This window comes from Protomyctophum parallelum (genome assembly GCF_964188405.1).
Source record: "Protomyctophum parallelum genome assembly, chromosome: 3".
NCBI classification, from domain to species: domain Eukaryota; kingdom Metazoa; phylum Chordata; class Actinopteri; order Myctophiformes; family Myctophidae; genus Protomyctophum; species Protomyctophum parallelum.
Genome location: NC_139698.1, coordinates 13,588,608 through 13,611,597, shown reverse-complemented (window position 1 = coordinate 13,611,597; position 22,990 = coordinate 13,588,608). Strand labels below are relative to the sequence as shown.

The 22,990-nt window shown below is 44.9% G+C and overlaps 1 protein-coding gene across 2 annotated transcripts in view; it reads right to left on the bottom strand.

Moving 5' to 3' along the window:
- Positions 1–238: 238 nt before the first annotated feature.
- tgfb2 (transforming growth factor, beta 2) overlaps positions 239–22,990 on the bottom strand; it is a 34,213-nt gene continuing 11,461 nt past the window's right edge. For both annotated transcript variants that reach the window (XM_083761526.1, XM_083761525.1), the window contains 6 exons: positions 14,358–14,521; positions 10,292–10,424; positions 10,049–10,159; positions 9,275–9,455; positions 4,437–4,590; positions 239–3,313 (listed from right to left, as the gene is read on the bottom strand). In XM_083761526.1, the coding sequence (XP_083617652.1) occupies positions 3,155–3,313; positions 4,437–4,590; positions 9,275–9,455; positions 10,049–10,159; positions 10,292–10,424; positions 14,358–14,521 (902 nt within the window). In that variant the 3' untranslated portion in view covers positions 239–3,154. The remainder of the gene's footprint in view (positions 3,314–4,436; positions 4,591–9,274; positions 9,456–10,048; positions 10,160–10,291; positions 10,425–14,357; positions 14,522–22,990) is intronic.

The window sequence follows — 22,990 nt, the reverse complement described above, 5'->3', positions numbered from 1 at the left end:
ACAAAATGCTAGAAACATGAGCCTCTTATTTGTCTTTGTGGCTTTCCACAGCGGGCAAAAAAGAAAGAAAGAAAAGAAAAAGTGTAGGAGACATTAGCGAGGGATCAAAGTGCAGCTTGAGCGCTGTTTCTTTTGAAGACACGAGGAATGCATTAGAAAACAGTATTATAATCTACCAGCGGTATTAGGTAACGCAACACAATTTAAACATGGTACAAAAAAAGACATACAACAGTGGTCCCTTGTAACTTAAATAATTTATTTACCACTAGAGCACCACAACAATGTTGCGTTACGATACACCGTAGTGGGTCAACAATATCATCATCATAACAACAGAAAGAAAAAAAAACAACATCAACAACATAAAAAACAGTTCTATCATGACAACAACGTTGGTGCCTTGTTCTCCTCCCTGATATTCAGGAAGTCCACTGGTGCTAGTGGCCAAAAGGGGGGCGGGATCATGCCACCTACGTCAATACTCCTTATTTGGTAAGGGTGGGGGACATGTGACCAAACGAGAAAAACATAATGTACGAAAAAGTAGAATTAAAATAGCCTCAGTGCAATTAATTTTTTTAATAAAGGGACAAAAACCGATGACTGAAAGACAGCTTTACACTTTGTGAAAGGCTTGCAGATTATGCAAAAGCTTGCCGAAGTTTGCACGAAGACAGCAACACTGATGTCAAAAAGCACCAACAGCAATGTCGAGTTGACAGACATGCTGAAAAATCAATGTGTTGGGGGGGGGGGGGGCTCTAAGAGCGTTTGTTTTTTAACAAGTTCATATCTCCCTCTTCATCAACACCTTCTGTAATCCATCGTTGTACTAATCGTCTGCGATATCTATCCAAAACGTCATCATATCGCTTAGCAAAAAGACAGCGCTCTCCTTCCTCCGTCCCCGAACCTTTCCACACACTGGCTATCGATTGGATCTCTGGACGTGGTGATTGCATGAGATGACATCACTATGTTCTCAACTTGTCCTTTCTCAAAAGAAGTTCATCACTTCTCTTACCTAAGTGTGGAAAACATAGTTGTTCTCCATTAATCACCGCCTTTTGGGTTTTCAACAGGTTGAGACTCAGTGCACAGGGTAAACAGAGCCAAACGCCATCCAAGGACACACACATCGGGCTGTTCAACGCTGCATGTCAGTGACACGGTCAATGGGTATTCGCTCCAGAAGGGAAAAACACAGCCTGCACAGCAAAATCCAGACCTCCTTATGTGTCACGTTTTACACGTTCAGAGTTAACGGCAATGTAAGTGATATTTTTTATGTTGTAAGTTGTTTTGTTAAAAGGCGAAAGCTCTATACTCTGATAGTAATCATTGCTATAGAGTTTGTTTTGTTCTTCTCTCCAACTTTTTAATAAGGTGGGTTGCCAATTCCAGCCAATCAGTAGAGTGTATCCATTCATCAGCTTGAACGTTACACTGTAGTGCTCCAGTTCCAATTGTGTCTGCTCATTATCTTTGTTTTACTTGTTTATCCTCTGCCAGTATTATTTGGTATACTAAATAACTGGATAAATGGGGAGACCTGTGTTACCGAACACACTATAGCAATGATGAGAGCTATTACAACACTCATAAAAATGAAATAAAAAGATCCCTTACTGCACATTTAAATGAGAACTCTGGATTTTACTGTGTGCTATCACCATATCAGATGTTTCTAAATATGTCTTTGAGACTTAAATGGCACAGAAATGTCTAACTGGCATGGTTATTCTTTCTCCTCTGGGGTATTTTTCAAGCTTTTATAAAAAAAACGTACACAACTGTAAACTGCTGAAAGGGACAGGATGTTTTTTTCTTCTTTTTTATTTTATACATGACTGACTTAGATTCACTCTAATCCACTTTTCTAGACAATTAGAAACTTGCTGGGTGCCAACCATAAAACGAAAACAAAACAAAACATAAATCTTAAATAGCAATACAATTATTAGAAATCAGGACAAAGTAGAAAATAACAAAGGATGCAAAAAGAAGAGAGACAAAAACGTACAAATGAGGACATGGCGTGGATTTGAATGTTTAAAACTGGGGGGGAGTTGTCTTTCTTTTCAGGGCTTATTTCACATATAAACACTTATCACTATACTTCCAGTGTTTGCCATAACTCTCGGGTCTTTGTGTGACAAGTGTGTGAGGTGATGCTTGTTGACAGGGTCTTTTAAGCACACACGAAAAAACACAGGCATGCCTGTACAAAAAGCCACATCTGTCTCATTTGATCTATATGCGTGTGCATTTGCTTCGCGCATGTGTGTGTGTGTGTGTGTGTGTGTGTGTGTGTGTGTGTGTGCGTGTGTGTGTGTGTGTGTGTGTGTGTGTGTGTGTGTGTGTGTGTGTGTGTGTGTGTGCGTGCGTGCGTGCGTGCGTGCGTGCGTGCGTGCGTGCGTGCGTGCGCATGTGTGTCTATCTTCCTGTGTCTGTCTGTGTGTGTCTTTTGTGTCGCAATGTGTTGTATTGCATTTATTTATTTCCTACATGGATATCCCCCCCCCCCCAACACACTGTAAAATCTTGAGTGTCTATTGCAACTCTGAGATGGTAGACATTCACCACCATCACAGTTAACACTCTCAACGCTTAAATTCCTCATTCCTCATTTTTGAGTGGTGCAACCACTCCTAGAACCAGCAATGTCCGTCTGTCCGTCCCTATATGTCTGTCCGTATGTTTAGGGTACCAACAGGGGGCGCTGTTGTTGCACCACTCACTTCAGACAGGTCTGTTTTTTTTTTTTACACTCACAGGATTTTACAGTGCGCTTGTGTTCTTCTGTACCTAAAGTGATGTGTGCAGTACTGTACCTGTGTGTGGAGGAGTGATCACATCACGCGCCTGTGCGGTAAACCGTCGCTGTCGCGGTGGAAACCGTTCCTCTCCAATTAATTTACGAAAAAGCATTGAAAGGTTGTGGAGATACAAGGTTTCTGCCTGACAGCAATGGAATTACAGTGCATGCGAGTGATAGTGAGCTTGTATTTGACTGCATGTATGTCCGAGTGTGTGTGCGCTCTGTGTGCGTGCGTGTGTCTGTGTGTGTCTGTGTGTGTGTGTGTGTGTGTGTGTGTGTGTGTGTGTGTGTGAGTGACATGAGAGCATTTCTGCTGGCTTGTAACAGTTCCTAGCTGCACTTGCAGGACTTAACGATCATGTTGGAGAGCTGCTCTATTTTAGGAGTCTTGCCGATGTAATAGAGGATGGTGAGGGGCTCCAGGTCCTGGGACACGCAGCACGGTGACGCTGACGCCTCAGGGTTGATGGTGTTGTACAGGCCTAGGACCTGTACCCCAAAATAAATCATAAAAAAACCCATGGATTAAAGCAAAATACAAATCTCAAGACTGACATTTTTTGTTCTAACCTGTGATTTGTGAAACAGTGTGAAAGGAGTGACACACACTATACTACTAAACTACCAGTAAGACGCCTGAGGGCGAGAAGTGACCTCGAGCGACCTCGCGTGCACGCATCCGCCTCGTTGACGGCAGTCTGCTGGGTCGAGTGCTGGCGCTTTGGCATGTGGGGTCAGATCAACATAGGAGTGAATTCTGTACTGGCCATATAAGGAGCATGTCTTGAGGGTACAGGGCTTGATGAGGCCAGATCAACATATGGAATGTCAGAACAGGTCAGCTCCATACAATATATGGAGATCTAAGGGTGGTAGCGGGACATTCTCTTGAGTGTACAGGGTTTGATGAGGGCCCAATTCATTGGGCCCTCATCAAATCCACATGGAGTGAATCAGATCAACATGGAGTGAATTATGTACTGGCCATATGTGCGTGCTGACTATCACCTGGGCCACCCAGGCTGGGGTGGCCCAGGTGACATTCGCCCAAACCAAATGCACCATTGAGGATTCAAACGTCTACAGTACACTCCGCTTAGCAGGTACTTTACCCCTGTGACACCCGAGCACCCATGTGACCTTCCAATTTAACTGTAAAACCAAAGCCTGGAAAACAGACAAATCTGCAGTGGTGTATTAACTAATTACATTTACTTATATAATAAAATCTTTAGGTATTTGTACTTTACTTGATTATTTCCTATTTCCAATACTTTCACTTCTACTCCACTACATCTCAGAGCCAAATACAATTATTTGAGAACTTTAGATACTAGTCACTTTGTAGATTTTGATTATTATTACAAAACAATACAGAAACCACTTCAGCCCTATACACATGTTGGCCATTTGAAAATAGCCGATCGACAACATAATGCGTCACGATGCAAAGCATTTCTCAAACGTATAGCCTGAGAAATATGTAATATGTGCTATTTTCTTTACAGAGTAACATGGTATAATATTACTGCTCTGTTCTGCACCGCCCCGCTGTGGCCTTTCTTAACACAGACCCTGTGGATTGTTTAACCTCTGACCCCTGACCTCTCACCTTGGAATGCTGCGTGTCAGCGCTCCACAGATACGGACAGGCTCCCGCACAGAAGTTAGCATTGTAGCCCTTGGGCTCATGGATCCACCTCCAGCCTAGGTCCTTCTTAAAGTCAATGTAGAGAGAGCGTAAGCAGCAGTTGTCCTGGACATTCCTACAAAGAAACAAGACAAAGGAGGGGAGTGAGCGTAAGCAGCAGTTGTCCTGGACATTCCTACAGAGAAACAAGACGTCATTGGGTATTCTGCATGATGACAGCACAAAATCATCATCACTCACACCCCAATCCTTTCAAATGATGTTCTGGTGGCTGATATTGTCGTTAGACAACCGCTTTGTATTTCAAGAAAGCCAATCAAGGCCTTAGACAAGAACTGATATTGTCCTTCTAATGCATGAGGGCGCTCCTTTTCTTTTTCTTTCTCCAAAACAATTATACAAAATAAATGAAAATGGAGGAGATGATGTGGGTTGTATGTGGAAAGTTATCTGCGACCTTCGTGAAACCTTGCGTTTTGTGTCACGTCACGTCACGTCACGTGGGGAAAGCCCTCATATATCGTACCTACTGTAGGTCACGTGACATCACTATGACATCATCAGGAATATTAAGCCCATGTACGGGAATGTGATCCTTCCCCATCCATCCTTCCTCTCCCTTTACCTGTCCACTTAAACTCTAGACGGGCCTGTCCCAAAGTTATTTGTGCAGCCGCGCCTGGCAAAAACTAGAGTCAACAGGCCCGAAAATTAAGGCCCGGCACTACCTGGGCCCTCATCAAACCCTGTACATTCAAAACACTGCCCCCGCTGCCACACTTAGATCTCCATATATGGAGCTGACCTGTTCTGACATTCCATATGTTGATCTGACCTCTTCGCACCCTGTATACTCAAGATACATATATGGCCACTTGGCCAGTGCGACCTCGCCCTAAAGGGTGAGGTCGCTTCTCGCCCTCAGGCGTCTTACTGGTGATAATCTAGGGTTACTCTATGTTTTGGTAATGAGCAATAACATTACCGTTACAAATCTATAGGTGCCTGGGCCTGGCACCCACAGGCACGTGTTGAAACATCGCTTACCACAAATTAAGTTCAGTATCATAACAAGTAGCAAAACGTACTTTAATACGTTTACATAAATTGCTTATTTCAGGAAGTAGGCTAAAGTAATTAACCACTGATGGAAGTAGTGACAAGCAATATGTAGTATTGGGCACGTTTTGCCCAATACTGGTTAAAATAAAGTGTAGGCCTACTGTATATCGTCCAAAACTCATCTCCAAAACGTACTTTACAGGATTGAAACGTAGCAGATAAGCTCAAAACGCGTCACGAAGCTTGTTGTTCTACTGCTTTTGATGCTTTTGTGTGACGGTGTAGAATGATCAAGTAGGAGTAGGGCATTCATTTATGAAATAAACCCCACACAAAAAATAACTACGGAGATACGGAGAAGTTTCTGCCCGACGTATGTGTTGTGCATACTGTACATTGGATTAAAGTTCCCTGTCACTGTGACAGATTTCCATAATTTGCATTCCACAGAGGCCATTTATGAGATCAGTGTAAAAAAGGGTCTGTTGGGGGCAGGCAGTACAGAGAGCACTAAATGGCGTGGACGAGATGGCCTACAGTTGACCTCAATCATCGAATGCAGCCTAACGGCGAGTCAACTGATCTACAAATCATGCTCGTTCCCCCAGCCAAATAGTTTACAACATATATCACTTGTAGATTTGGCTGGCTAGCGGGGTGACGCCACGCCACGCCTCCCGGACTGAATATTAATCAACAGGCAGACAGAACCAGACAGAACAAAATAGAAATGATTGGCTATTGCCCAGGCGGTGGCGTAACCGTCTGGGAACCCGACTGGTAATCCAGTCGCAGTGTGCCGCAGGTTCGACTCCCGAGCAAAACACGGCCTTTACTGCATGTCTTCCCCCATCTCTCTCCCGTTTCCTGTCAGCCTACTGTCTGTCCCTTCAAAAAAACCAATAAAAGGCGTAAGCCGCAAAAAAATATCTTAAAAAAGAAAAGAAATGATTGGCTATTATGAATTATTTTCAAATAAGCCTAAGCTATATTTTATTTAGGTTGATGCAAGCTAGTTGTCAAGTAAGCTTCCACAGAAATAACTTTAATCATTGTAGCCTACTCCGTCTTCTCCCGTCATTCTGACTAAATTGAATGCGGCATGGATTCTCCGTTGTGAGGATAATTGAAGGTGATCGCCATTATGACGGCCTCCAAAAGATGAAATCATGGGAAATCTGCAAGACATTGATGTTTGAAATGGAAGCAATAGGGGGGCACTGGGGTGATGTTGGGGGGCTTAAGGGACCTTGGATTGGATTAGGGTGAAGACGCTGACACTAATAGCTTGAGATCCACTGAAATAAACTAATATTTAGTATGTTTCCTGAAGTGTGATCTGTACACTAGGCCTATAATTTCATCATTTTAGGCCTTTGGTGTTGTATGTTTGAGGGCACAAAGGCCAAAGGCCAGGGCAGGAAGGCCATCAAATAAAACAATTATATCAAGTTGATGAAAAATAAATACTATTTATTTAATATACTTGTCTGTCTAGTGTCTTGTGGCCACTTAGGGGCTCTGTAGTCTTGTGTGTTGTTTCACGAAAAAGATTAAATAAAATGTTAAAAAACTAAAAGTTCACACACGTTCAGTGCTAATCATGAGTCACTGGACTTATTTATAGGAGTTATATTTATAGGAGTTATAGGAATTCAGAATCTCAACAAAAGACAGTGGTGTTTAAAAACCTTATTGACAGGAAAGAGTCAGAGGAGGAAATGCACTGTGGCCTCAGGGCATATCAAACTGTGGCGCTATTATGGCAGCCATGACGTCATGACCTCCATGACGTTCCTACCCTACCCTGCTCTGCTGTACACACATGACCTCCATGACGTTCCTACCCTACCCTGCTCTGCTGTACACACATGACCTCCATGACGTTCCTACCCTACCCTGCTCTGCTGTACACACATGCGTATAGCGTGTGTTGAACACTGCCTACAATGACATGCCCAAAATAGGGATGTCATCTACCAGTCAGTTGGAGTAACGTCATTGGGTATTCTGCGTGATGACAGCACAAAATCATCATCACAACCCAATCCTTTAAAATGATTGGTTCTGATGGCTGATATTGTCATTAGACAACCGCTTTGTATTTTTTTTTAAAGCCAATCAAGGCCTTAGACAAGAACTGATATTGTCCTTCTAATGCATGAGGGCACTCATGGCACTCATGAGGGCAAACAATTTCTATTGAAATGAATAGCGGGGGGTGGGGCTAACGCTCCGGTTCGGTCTCTATCCTTGTATTACTCTATGATTACAACAGTGTGTGACATGTCTTTACACTTGTAAACATCCCACTCCCCATAATAAATATTCTCTGCTGGTTAGTTTGTTGGATGTGAACTGATCCCCAAGTTTCTCCGGTCAGAGAGAGTATATGTGACACCAAGGTATATTTCAACAGAATAGTCGTTTATTGTCTTCAGTGAGCCATGCTTTATTGATCAAGGACGCACAGCTGCAGAGAAGTGAGTGGTGTTGTAGGGTACTCAATTAGAGCTGCAGAGAAGTTGAGTGGTGTTGTACAGGTTCAGGTTCAGGTTTATTAGTCACATGCATATCCATACAAGTACAGACATACAATGAAATGCTTGTGCCAGGAGCACTCTTAGCCTTATTACACACAAAAACATCAATTCAACACAACAAGACAACAAAAAACCATACAGTGTAACAGTGTACAGTTTAAAAACTGCGTACATGACTACCTACGTCTCGCTTTCATCTCATCGTTAAGCAACCTGATTGCTTGAGCATAAAAACTATTACTGAAGCGGGTGGTGTGCGATGAGATGCTCTGGTAGCGTTTTTTGGATGGGAGGAGATAGAACAGGGAGTGGGCGGGATGACTGCTATCTTTTAAGATGTTTTCTGCCTTTTTCTTACAGCGTGTGGTATAGATTGAGTGTAGCTGTGGCAATTCAGTGCCAATAATTTTGGCAGCTCTCTTCACAATTCTCTGTAACTGTTTACTATCTTGAACAGTCATGTTACCAAACCACACTGTGTAGTAGGGTACTCAATGAGAGCTGCAGGTTCTGCATTGCATGTTGCCTGTGTGAAGGCTGGCGACTGAGTGAGGGCTGTGGAGTGAGTGATGGCTTATATAGGGCACACCTAAACTGTGATTGGTCATTGAGTTGAGTGGTGTGATGGCAAACACTTGTGTCATTGTGGATGCAGGGATTGGGAAATGTCCACCAGAGGCTGCCAGTCAGACAGCATGCAGATAATTCACAACACCCCTGTTCTGACACACACAGGTAACATGTGGATCACTTGGAAAAAGAAAGGTTTTTCTATCCTACCAGATGTGCTTAAACTTTAAGAACTACAATCATGCCAGGTGGCTGCAATGAAAGTCCTGGTAGGATGGAGCAGTGTGGGGACACAGGCTGGGTACCAAAGCTACGGGCCAGCTAAGGACCAGCTAGGCAGCTAGTTAAGAGGTATTGTCCAACGCGTTTTTTAATGCCTTTCATTGGTATATATATATATATATATATTGTTTTGTCTTTATTGATAGGGTACAGTAACTAGACAGCAAAGGGGGAGAGAGATGGGGAGCGACACGCGGCAAAGGCCGTCAGGCTCGGGAGCCGAACCCGCGGCATGTCGTTTAACCAACACACACAGACGTAAAGAGTGTTCAATAGCACTGGTTTATGCAAAGGAAAAATAATAAAACCCTCAAAAATGGAGTTGGTGGTCTCCTCCCATACCTGGAGCAGTATGCGGCGTCCAGGGCCCTCTTGGAGCGGTGGCTCTTGTGCTGTGACTGTGACTGTGACTCCAGACGGTAGGACGGCAGCAGCATGAGGAGCAGGTGTGGAGCCTGAGCGCTGTGGCGCCGCTTCTTAAACACCTTTAGGTCCCCGCCGTGGACGAAGCTATCGTCAATACCTGCAACATTCAACCCACACAATAAGCCACGTGCAATGTGGAATAATGTGGATTTATTGATATATTCACATTCCAAGATCATTATTAATGTAAAGTACACACACGTTGTACAATGGTGTCATGTATAATAGCAGAGCTATTAGATCAACTATGTTCAGGGAGTGAGTGTGCAGCAAAATAATTTATATATGAGGCTTAAAGATATATCATTTGCATCAATAATGACTTAATGATGCCATTTACTCAGATAAAAAACATACTGTATATATAGAGCAATTGCTTCACATTCAAGAGAGAGAAAATATGCCAGATTTGCCTAAAAGATCCAGGTCCAGACATTCCAGGTGGATTTTGGAGGTATAAGGCCTTTATTAAATGTGAGCTACATCCAACATCTGAAGAAGGCACAAGCTGGTGTTTTTGAATGTCTGTAGCCCACATAAAATAAAGGCATTTTACCATCCAACTTGAGTGCCTGGACGTGGATTTTTGATCCACACCGGTGGTCTCAGAGACGCCAGTAGCACTCCCGTAATGTATTTCTTTCTGCACCACATTCAATTTGTGAATTCATCAATATTTAATGAAATAACCTGCAAATCGTGCCTCCAGCTCCTCGCTCTTGTTGGGGATGATGTAGTTGTTGGAGGGTACAAACGTGCAGCACGGACAGTGCAAGCTAATCTTGAATCCACTATTTCTGTCTGTGGGAAGAAACACAGGTCAGGGCTGTTAGTCCATCATCTGAAGATATGAAAGGATTTCTGTTGTCATTTGTTATCAGCAATATTCTGTTGTTAAAGAATGTCACAATCTGCATATATAACAATAATTACCTCTATGATTCAACCATTCGCTGACTGCCTCTGTTACGTCAAAGGACAGCCACTCCCCCTCCGTGCGCGTGCGCACCACCTTGCTGTCGATGTAGCGCTGCGTGGGGGACGTGAGGTCTTTGTGTCCCAAGATCTGCGGGGCGAGAAAGCACCATGCATGCTCAGCAATCCTCGTAGTCCATGACACATCAGCTCAAAGGCAACGAGGAACACAATAGCGGGGCTGATCTCATGAGGCCGTCCCATGGGTTCAGTTCCTCGGGTCTATAGCAGACTGCGATCCGCTCCTCCCCTGATCGACTGGCCAGGTCTGGGAGGAGCAGCGGGAGCGGAAACAGATGCCGGACAGAGTGCTGTTATTCTGCTGTCCTTCATAAGCGCGTGTTTATGTTGGCCCATCGCGGACTAATGTGTAAAACACTACTCCTGTTGCTTTACCCAGATCTGCTGCTGCTAGGGGCCTGGGAAGTCAGACACAAACCCGGAGAGAAAGGGAAATCTGCCCAGAGATTTTGAAACTTTCACGCGGTTGTTTTCTCAGCCATTGTAGTAGAGGTTCAGAGTGGAGGTCTGCACTCTGACCAGCGTGGGTGCCCGGGGCCCTCCACAGTGTTTTAAAGTCTTGGCGGTCGTTTCCAGTGTAAAAATAGGAGAAATCCTGGGGATATTCATCACTGTGAAGGACTGAATTCCCCTTGCCAGCCGAAATATTTAGACATTTTTAGATGAGGTGTGAATTTTTGGGTGTGTACATGCGAAAGACCGAATGTGACGTGTGCGCTTATGGATGTGTGCGAGGCGGACGCTATCGGGCCATCTCCTCAAGAGAAACGCACCCCTTTGTACCAGCAACATCCATCCTCCCCTCGCACATTTGCAGTCACTGTGTTTGCATGAGAAAATCCCCCTGTTTGGAGCTGTGTTTAGCCCACCTGTCATCCCCTAGTCTGGATGTAAACACAGCCTGGGAACTGGCTGGTGCAGTTGGACCGGGCAGCCCCCGTGTGAGGCAGCGGAGCCTGAGGGAAGGCAGAGAGGTGGGACGAGCGCGGCCCCCGCAGTCTCTGTGCCGGGAATGACTGGGCCTAAATCACTGGCCCGCATTCCTCACTGTTTCCCGCTGACAAACAGCGCTGGGTTTGATCTGTGCCGCCCCACATTTTGATTGCTCTTATCAGCGAGCCTGAATTTGTGTGTCTTTGTTTTTTTTTCATTTATCCACGTCTAATGGTTAATCCCAGATCCATAAAGGAACTGTGCGGTGGACATGTATGGTCCCATGTCAAATATGCAAAATATTCAGCCTATGTGGTATGAACCTGGGAACAGGTATGTGAATGTAGGTCTTAGTTAGTCAGAGTCTGGTATTCCCAAAGCGCAATGTGAAAAAGGTTGTCCATTGGTCATGGTTGTCAATTACCAACATCAGAATTGACTACCATGTTCCTCAATTTAAATTACTTCTGCCAAGGCAACAAGGCATGATAGATGGATAGAACTCAAGAATTTGTAAATGAGTGTTCATGTATTTACTTATACCACTGATTTATTGAGTATAAATATGGACAATTCTTTTACACTCAAGAGTTAATGCTAACAACTCAAAACTCAAACAAAGGCAGGAGATGAGGATCAAATTAACTTGACGAACAACACATGATAACAACAGCACAAGTTAGTCACAGCCAGAATACTTTTACATGGACCCTGTCACTCTAACTTAAGATCCACTATACACGCACGCACGCACACACGCACACACACAGCCTCTGCAGCAGGCACCCAAACCAGGCTCAGCTGGTCCTCACTGGTGACTGGCAGCATTCAGGGCAATGGGTACATCCAGACAGTAGCGTCAAGAGGCATTAATAAAGCGCCTAGTCCAGGCGTCTCTTCCAGGTTTTTAAACAGCTGGTGGATGGAAATGACGCCTGTTCCAGGCGCTTTCTTTACCCCTCTTGACGCTACTGTCTGGGTAAAGACAATCAGTCTTCTGACCACAGAGTAAAGAAGAGAGGTGATTGGCAGAGTGGAACTAGGAGCAGGACATAATGGGGCAGAGGCAAATCATGGACTAACGGCGATGGGCTGAGGCAGTGACACCCAGGGGTCCTTGAGGGGGTCCCCAGCTAAATTATTGACATAGTTATAGGAACCAAATGGGCCCTTACCGGCCTGTAATTCTTGAGTGTATACAAACGGAACCAAATGGACCCATAAGGGTCCATTTGTACTCCGTCCGTGTTGTGCTATTAGATAGTAAACCGGTTAGATACTAAAAGGTTTGAGAACCACAATGGAAACAAGCCCCCTGTGTCCGCCAGGCTCACGAGGCTTGGCCGAGAAAATATTTTCCCTTGGGTTAATTGGATCATCACGGAACTTCACCCAAATTGGTACACTTTATCTCTGTCTGTAGTCATGTGACCAAGATATATCTATCAGATGTTTCGCATTCAATTCCAAATGACTACGATTGGCGTTCAAAGGTTGATGGATGGACCTGTTTTGCACAAAGTTTGATGGATGGACTTGTTTTGCACGACATGCTACAAGCACAGCTGGACCGAACGACAGGAGACTTGCACGCACATTCCCAGTAGTCGAAGAATTGTAAGAAAGAATCTCCCAGTTATTTTCCAAATCGGCCAGTTATAGCGCCACCATGACACAGATTTTTAGGAAACACATTTTCTGCTACAACTCCTACATATATTGTCCAAACCTACGCAAATCGTAGTACGTACTAGTACATTATCTCTGTAGTCAGGTGAACAAGACGTATCTGTCACATTTCTCAGTGGGGGTGCATGGCTGTTTTGCACAAAATGCCACACATGAATGCATCACCCGATTGCTGGGAAACTTTGCACGCACCTTCCAACTGTAAGCCAAGGAAGAACCTCCGTCACAAATGTTTCACATCTTCTCATGGTGTCGCTATAACGGCCCACAGGGTGGCGCTATAACAGCCCACTGTCTTTGCCTATTGACTCAACTTATAGGCCCATGCGTTTATTTCAAAACACACCATTGGCTATACTACACCAATAAACTTTATCTAAAACTCTGGGGTCACGTGATCAAGACATATACACATTCGATTTTTCAGATCCCATTCCAAGTGGATATGGCAACCTGGTGGTAGGCAACTTTGAGTCATAGGCGGAGCTTGAACTTGACGCCTGGGGGTGCGACTGCCTGGCCAACGACAGCGATTTTTTATTTCTTTATTTAGGTAGTACAGCAGCTCACACACATACACACATGCACTACAGCCATACAGCGAGTCATCATATCATGATAAGAGAGATGATTACAAACTACAGTCAGAAGCCAGAATTGAAGTTAAAAGACATTTTTTTATTTTTTATTTTTTTTGCCAGGGCCTGAACCCCCTCAAGCTCCGCCCATGCTTTGAGTGTAGCTAAAATGAACCACATGTAGCTGGTTAAACTCAATGCGCTGCTACAGCACTGTACTACTTAAGTAAATGTACTAAATGTTGCTTTCCACCACTGCTGCTCAGCCACAATGAACCACATGTTAACTGGTGTATAGTATACCTGGTATACCAGCTCAATGAACTACATGTTAACTGGTGTTTACCTGGTATACCAGCTCAATGAACCACATGTTAACTGGTGTTTACCTGGTATACCAGCTCAAGAGCCATTGAAATACGACAGCTCTTCTACATAGACTTCATGGCAAAGTGCTAGGCGAAGAGTCCTGGACCGGAAGTTGGCAGAATGCACCTGGACTCAGGTAACAGCCCAGCTTTAATGATCTTAAATTCCTTTATTTTTTAGTAATAGTACAACATAAACATTACAGAGACTTTAGTTGTTGTCGCTGTGCAATACTGTAAAACAGTTGTCATGTTGCACACGTGCCTAAAATTGCTGATATTTGCTCCGCCCTCGTTGGAAACAATGAATTTCCAACTCCGGCTCGTCACACTCCAGGGCTGCATGGACAGCGCTGTTTTCTGACCCCTCAATGTCACAACTCTCTCAGCTATATGGCTGTGGACACAATGAACCACACGTTAACTGGTGTATACCTGGTAGAGCTCAATGCGCTGCTCAGACACACGGGCCTTGGGGTTCTGGAGCCGGAAGACCCGGAGCTCGGCCTTCACCAGGTTGCTGGCATTCTTCTCCATGGAGGAAACGTCGAACGTCAGCCGCCTGAAGTACGGGTTGTAGTGAGTATGAGAGATGACGTCTGAAAAACATACAGGAGGGGAGAGAGAGAGAGAGGGAGGGAGCCATGACTTCTGTTTCTGAGCGCGGATATGAGAGAGAGAGAGAGAGAGAGAGAGAGAGAGAGAGAGAGAGAGAGAGAGAGAGAGAGAGAGAGAGAGAGAGAGAGAGAGAGAGAGAGAGAGAGAGAGAGAGAGAGAGAGAGAGAGAGGGATAGATAGATAGATAGATAGATAGATAGATAGATAGATAGATAGATAGATAGATAGATAGATAGATAGATAGATAGATAGATAGATAGATAGATAGATAGATAGATAGATAGATAGATAGATAGATAGATAGATAGATAGATAGATAGAAAAAGATGGGTGAGAGTGAAAGCAAGAGAAACGATGTAGCTACAGCTGGTGAGATATTTTAAAGTGTAGCTTCACATGATAAATTCCCTGGCAGACATGAAAACACCAATTTCAGACACATAAAGATGCTGTTTTGACTCCGTTTACGTTGCCAATAAAGCAGTTGTGATAATAACCTTATACGCAGAGCCTTTTACAAATACGCACGCACGCGCACACTCACACGTACGTACATACACACATACGTGCGTGCGCACACATGCAAACACACACACATAGTCACACACACATAGTCACACACACACACACACACACACACACACACACACACACACACACACACACACACACACACACACACACACACACACACACACACACACACACACACACACACACACACACTCTCTCTCACACACACACGTTTGTCTTATTAAACTTATAGGATGTTGATTTTATGAATTTATGAATGACATTTTTACCCTAGGCATATTTAACCCTAGAGCCAAAAATAACTGCTCTACAAGCACACAATTACTGTAAGTGCAAATGAGACATAACTCCAAACTAAACCCCTAAACCTCTAAATATCGGAAATCGTTTGTAACCATAAAACAACCATGAAAATGGTCCTCCTCACAATGTTTAATTCTACTAAACTTGTGGGGACATGTGGCCCTCACAGGTACAGCAATGCAAGTGTACACACACACACACACACACACACACACACACACACACACTCCACATGTGCTCTGTGTCTGATACACAGCCGCTGTGCACAGTAGCAGTAGCCCAAACAGCCCTCACACACTACTCAGAACCATGTGTGGGGAAGTGCATGTTTGACAGGAGCTTACACAGTAGGACTGGGTGACACACTTAGCACTGACAGCCATGTGTGTGTAGCCGCATGTCTGACAGCCGCTGGGCTAATCGTGAGCCCTGTGTAACACATGCACGAGCGAGCGAGCGCATGCACACGCAAACACACACACACACACACACACACACACACACACACAGGTGGAAACCTTGTATGTCCAAAACCGTTACGTGTCAGGCAATCTGAGAATACATCGTCAAAAAATAAAAGGAAAAAGTCAACAGTCTGTCTCGAGAGACTAGCTTACTTGTCAGGTAATGGAAAAGATTTCCAAATCCAATGTAGATATTATTTAGTCACAAGCTCTTGCTAATACTTTTCAGTTTTCATTGCTTCAATATCTACTACAGCAGTGTCCGTTGGGCACTGGCCTACTCGGAACGATGCAAGTTGGAAATGCATGCCCCACCCAGATATTATGTCTGTGTCCCTTTTATGCCAATATATGGAGTTCTTTGTCAGGCATGCCTAAATATGGAGTCTATGCAGACGTCAGAATGATGTTAGAACAGGCCAGCTCCATATACAGTATGGATCCTGGGCAGGGGCCCTGTCCAGAGCCCGGGCAGAGGCCTTTTTGGGGCGGTTTTGGACAACCGTGGGTTGACTCGACACTGGGCAGTGCGGGCACTGCACCCCCTGTGGTGGTGTGGCACGTGTGTGTCGAATTTGAAGTCGGTGGGGCGATCGGTTCCTGAGTTACGTGGATTACAGACAGACAGACAGACAGACAGACAGACAGACAGACAGACAGACAGACAGACAGACAGACAGACAGACAGACAGACAGACAGACAGACAGTAGTTAGTATGACTTAGTATATAGGGCATTAAATTAGGACCACATGAGAGGTTGAAAGACGGAGGTACAAGGTTTCTGCCCGACAGCGGCGACCTACACACAACGTAATACTGGAAACCATGTGTGCGGCGGCAACGTGTTTGACAAGCGGCCCACACCACGGTGTATTAGGAGGCCTGGAGCCTTAAATTGATGGCTGTAACGTTAGGCAGAAGCCCAGGATTAGCGAGCCACCGTGGTTTGTTTAAAGAGAGTATACAACCACAGCCTCCCATAGAGACAGATGGAGGGGGACGGACAAGGAGGGGCTGCGAAGAGAGATCTGAACGAAAATTAATGAATGAGAGAGTGAATGAGAGAGAGAGAGAGAGAGAGAGAGAGAGAGAGAGAGAGAGAGAGAGAGAGAGAGAGAGAGAGAGAGAGAGAGAGATAATGTGTTGTGCAGTACTTTCGACTTGTTGGAGAACTTTAATGGGAAAGATGACTATCAAATGATAGTCATTATCTCTTTAATTATTTTATTACAGTATCTAAATGTTAAAGACGTACACTACATTTGTAGTGTACGTCTTTAACATTTAGATACTGTAATAAAATAATGGCTACACAGTCAAATCCTCAGTGTAACAAATGTGTACAACAAGTGTGTACAAATGAAACCGAATGGATCCTAACCAGGTCAATTGGTGTTCCATCTGTGCACCCTCTGTGTTTTAACCAATCTGTAGGGTACGGTTAAGTGTCTTAATACAATATGAATAGAACTAGTCTAGTGCATCTGTACGGTAGAGTATGTTAATACATATAACCAGTGCATGAGTCTTCCCCTCCAAACCCCGTAGTGACAAGTAGCTCTGCCCGAAGCTCATGAGCCCATCTCTCCCGCATGGCCAGGCGAGGATTGCCTCTCTTGACTGAGTGGTATATATAGTTAGCAATGTGGTCTCACGTGTGGCTTTGAATCCTGGGTATAGGAGCCCATGATAAAACGTTTTCATCTTAAACACAGTTGATATTTTCCAGCGTACTGTACATGACCAGTGCAGAGTGGCCAGCGGAAACACAGCAGAAGGCCCCCGCAAGCACACACGATGTGAAGGGGAAATTCTGTCTGACTCAACCTCTGACCCTATTTGTGCAGCGCATACCCGGGGCCCCTCGCAACCACCTACCAAATACCTTTCCCACCGGTGTCGTGTTTCAGCACAGTGTGCTCTGTGCCGTCCGCAGTCTATCAATCTCTCTCCATATCTCCCGCTCTCTCTCGCTCGTGCACTCTCGTTCCGGTGAGCAACCGGGGGCGTCCGGGTCGAGCCAACACCAACCGTGCGCTTTGTGTGCGTGTGTGTGTGACCAGAGGGCCGGGAGCAGATGAGCCAAGACCAACGACGCTACTCTGCTCGTTTCCTTCCCATCCGTCAACAGAGAAAGTCACACTTCCGCTCCCAGCGGGCCGGCTTATAGCTGTGTGAGTGTTTACACAAACTGCTACAGAAGAGAGGAGGCCGGAGCTCCATGAATGAGGCCGCTGTGCTGAAACACTGCAACACTGGCTGCATTGACCGGCCGGGGGGCTTCGGACCGCGCACATGCCTGGACACGCACGCACGCACGTGCACACACGCACACGTGCACCTGTGCACCCGTGTGTGCATGAATGCATGCAGGGTGATAGTGTATATGCACACCTGACATGCAAGCACACATATACTGTAAGATACAGGAGGGAAAAACATACATACACACACACACACACACTGACACACACACACACACACACACACGCACAGGCATGCATATGTACACCCATGCACACGCAAACAAATAATAGACATAGGCACATCAATCACACACATGCCAACGATGACCACACACTCGATCCACATCTGGAGAAATGCTCAGCGACGCACACGCACATAACACATGCAGCCTCACACAGAGTGATTGGTTGTCACTGAAATGAGATGTGTATTTTTCATGTGAGGGTATGGCTCACATGAGGCGGGGGGGGGGGGGGGGGGGGGGGGATTCTGGGGTAACTGAGTAAGTTAAACCACGGGTGGACTGCCTGGGGTTCAGTGGCACAGAGTGGAGTCAGACCACTCATTTATATGAACGTGACATGAAAACGATCCGCCGCAAACTGGCGCCGCTGTGGTCAGCGTGTGCCGTCGTCGCATTCTAGTAGGGAACCGAGACACGAGCGTGGCGGTGATGTCACGGCGCGGAGAGGGAACACACACAGACAGGCGTGGTGGAAGGAGTACTCAACACTTTCACTGGAGTCCAAATAGTAGTAGTCCCACAAGTAAAAGTCCAGCGTTCAATTTATTTTTCTTTTTTCTTTTACAAATGTTTAAATTTTCTTTTCTTTTTTTTAAAATAGTAGATCTATAAAAGCTCACAATGCATTGCATCGTAATCGCAATGTTGCATGCTTGTGGATCTGGATTTTCGGATAGCCGAAGTATGAATATAGACTAGTGCTTACTTAATTGGATAAGGTTCTGTATTAGTAATTATTATATTAATCTGCAACGGAACTATTGTAACCAAAGTTTTTAAATAATTGTAATTGCGTGAAAAGTACAACATGCCTTTGAGATGTAGTGGAGTAGAGTATAAGAGCATCAAGAAAATGGAAATACTCAAAACTACCATGAAATTTTAGTGTAGTACTAAAGTTACTACTTAGTTACTTTCCAGACGCACGCACGCACGTGCACACACGCACGTGCACACACACACACACACACACACACACACACACACACACACACACACACACACACACACACACACACACACACACACACACACACACACACACACACACACACACACACACACACACACACACACACACACACATTGGGGAAGGTGCCAAGCTTGCATAGATTCAGACAGACCTCCATTTCTGCAGCCTCCCGGAGGAAAGGCTGATGTCACAGGAGACCTGTCACACACAGCAGGCACACAGTCCCTGATGCCTCTAATCAGGCACTTCATGACTCATCAGTGCCATGACATCACATGATGCCAACGGCAAAACACTAAACCATGAAGGCCTCTCAAACATCTTCACGTCAAGGAACCAACCCCCCAAACTGATATACTGCATGTTGGCAAACTGATATATTTTGAACTGTTCCACAACTTGCTGCATGGGGAGGACACATTAAAAGTACCTCAGTACCGTAACTTCATCCCAGAATCCCTATTCTTGGGGGGGGGGGGTATTTACCAAAGATAATTGGCAATGATATTTGGTGTAGATTGAAAAAGAAGGCACCAAGTACAGTGCCCATTATAGTATACTGTAGGGGTCTAAGTTTTTAAACTGAAGTGTGATTGGTAAATTCCAAAAATGAACAAAGTATTCTGCGGCAACCCCTGGACTGGTGTCACGGCAATCACTTTCAGAAACGTGTATATATAGATGCAAATCCCAGCAACGCGTGAAAGACACAGAGGGATAACCAAAGTGTCATTACAACAAAAAAAAGAGAAATCACACTAGTTACTGTACAAATAAGCAGAGAGAGCAAGCGGGGCACGTCTGTCAGAGACCACTCCATTTCAAATACACCCTGGATGTCTCCCTGAGAGCAGGACTTCAGAGTTCAGCGCTGGAGGAGGAGGAGGAGGAAGCCTGTCTTTGGATCCATCAAAACACGGGCTTCCTTCCTGAGGGGAGAGGGTTCAGAGCGCTGGACTTGGCTGCTGCCTCCTCCTCTGGCCCGCTGCTGTCACAGTCTAGTGGCTATGTCAGCAGAAAAGGCCTTAGTTAGTAGGCTATCTGCTTCCAGTGCTGGACCTCAGGCTGCAATGACTTGTCTCTGACTCAGCCCAGCACAACTCTGTGTGTGCACTGTGGGCGGATCCCTTCACTCTGCCCTGATTGTGATCCGATTATGCCACTTTTTATGCTGCCGTTGAGGGAAATATCGATACGACAATAGAAATATAGCGGATGCTGTGATCATCTCATCAAAGCAAACAAAGAGGGTAGGAGCAAGCGTGCCCTACACCAAGAGTAGGGAGGTGCTGAGCACGGGAGATAAACTTTACCAACGTTTCGACAAACGGAGTTGCCTTCTACCCTGAAGACGGCAACTCCGTTTGTCGAAACGTTGGTAAATAAAAAGTTTTTTTGGCATCGGGACTACAAGTTGTGCGACCTCTCCTTTCCATTATAATGATCATCTCATCAGACATGTCTCTGGAGACGGGGGTCATGACCTGATGATAGCGCACACGCCACCTGAACAACAGTGGAGCACAACGGTCCATCTGCAGCCAACAGAACCACTCCCGGCAGCCATCACCACTCACACTGTCGTCTGAACTCTGCTGACCGCAAAAAATACGTTTCCTGTGAAGTTCCTGACATCTCAGCAGCAGCTGACCAAACTCTGGTCGCTCTTTCCACTCCAGCCGCCGGCACTGCGGGCGGACTTACTGCTGCTCGGTGCCGTTTCTGAGGAAAGGAAGGAACGACTCAGCTGTGGCTCGCCTGCAACTTTACAGAGGCACTTTACGCACCATCAGGGAGGCCGAGGTAGCACCGTGAAAGGGTCATTTTTAGTCTTGGGCTGAGCAAGACACCTGCAGTGGGCAAACACTTTAACCTCTTGAAGGAGGGAGAAACAGTTTTGGGTAAAACTGTTTAATTTGGAGTGGGCTCTGTGATGATTTAGGCAAAGCGTACAGCACTTGACTTCAACTCCACTCCGCTAATTCTGGGCAGTGAAATGAGGCGGATGATTCCAATTTTAATTTCCATATCTCGAGTGAAAGTCAGTCATCGTGTGGGAAAGTGACAACGTAATTATTCAGCACTGTCTGTGAGTTGGGCAGCGAGACACCGGAGTGACGCAGCAATCTGGAGTGGTTTAAAATACCAAGCTCAAAGCAAATCATTTATGTTCCACCGAGAACACATTCAGGGTCAATGAAAACATTTGCTGTGAGCTTATTAAGCTATAATCCCACATTATTATGATTTCAAAACTGCACCTTGACTGTTTTTGCAGATGTTTTGGCATGAACAGTCCCACACATATACGTATCTTGTAGAAATCGTAGCAGCGTCACACACACACACACACACACACACACACACACACCCTCACACACACACACACACACACACACACACACACACACACACACACACACCACACACACACACACACACACAGTGATATTATTGGGTGTTTTATGCAATATAAAAACATTTCAGTTACCGTGGAGACCTTTGCGGTGTAACATGTGGCTTCAATAAAAATGTGACATTAAGCAGTATTTATTTTATGAGCAGATATTCTTTTTTTTTCTCTCTTCTTCACAGGAATGGTGCACGACCATTTATGTTTGTGCAAATTCCCCAACAAGTCAGATTTATTACTCAGGTTAAAATTTACCGGATGCAACCGTTTGCTACCTAAGGATCACATTTGCCATTCAGGAAAGGAAAGAGGAATCAAATATGGGTTTTGAAACATTGGGACTGACTGAAGGGAAAACCGTCTGACCTACTTTTGAGTATTTCTCACTTCTGTAAGACATGCTCTCGGATTCTCCGCTGGGTTTCCCACTATGTGCTCTCTCTCTCACAAAAAGATATACTATTCTTCAGACTATTCTTCAAATTCTTCAAATAATCGACAAAACATTATGATTTTATTGATAATATAAAAATTGTATTAAAGATTTATGTAAAAAAAAAAAAAAAAGTAATTGTATTTTTGGCTTTAAAATCTTGAAAAGGTGTTTTCATTGTGATAGCGATAAATAGGAACTACGTATGCTACGCTAGTGGCATTGATCCGAGCCGGAACATAATAATTTCCGAGAATTCACGCAGCCAACCCATCTGACCAGTCTTGTGTTGAGAAGTGGTCAGATGGGCAGGCCGCGAACGCTTTTGAGATTTTCAAGTGAGCTCTCATCCAGAAAAGGTTGAGAACCACTGCTCTATAGACTATAGGGTAGCTGTGGAGCAATACATAAGAGAAATAAAGAGATTGTACACAGCACAGACGCGGAGATACGAAGAGAAATGTATACACTCAGTGGAAAAGATGACAGAAGAGAGATATGATGATGACTATACTGATTAGGATTTGTGGAGGAGAAGGTGTTAACGATTCATTCCCTCTGCAGTAGAGAGAGTGGATCAACAGCGCTGTTGTAACGTTACCCGGCGAAAGACACATCAACGGGATTTATGCACGGGGAATCCAAGTTCAGAGAGGAAGAGGAGGACGGCGACAAAGTGGAGGGAAGGGGAATGTTAGGACGACAGCATGAAAGATAGGAGGGCTGGGTGGGAACAGTCACACAGCAGGCAGAAAGAAACCGACCAGGGGACAGCGAGAGATGGACAGAGGGAGGGAGAGAGAGAGAGAGGCTGATTTATACACACGACAAAAAAAC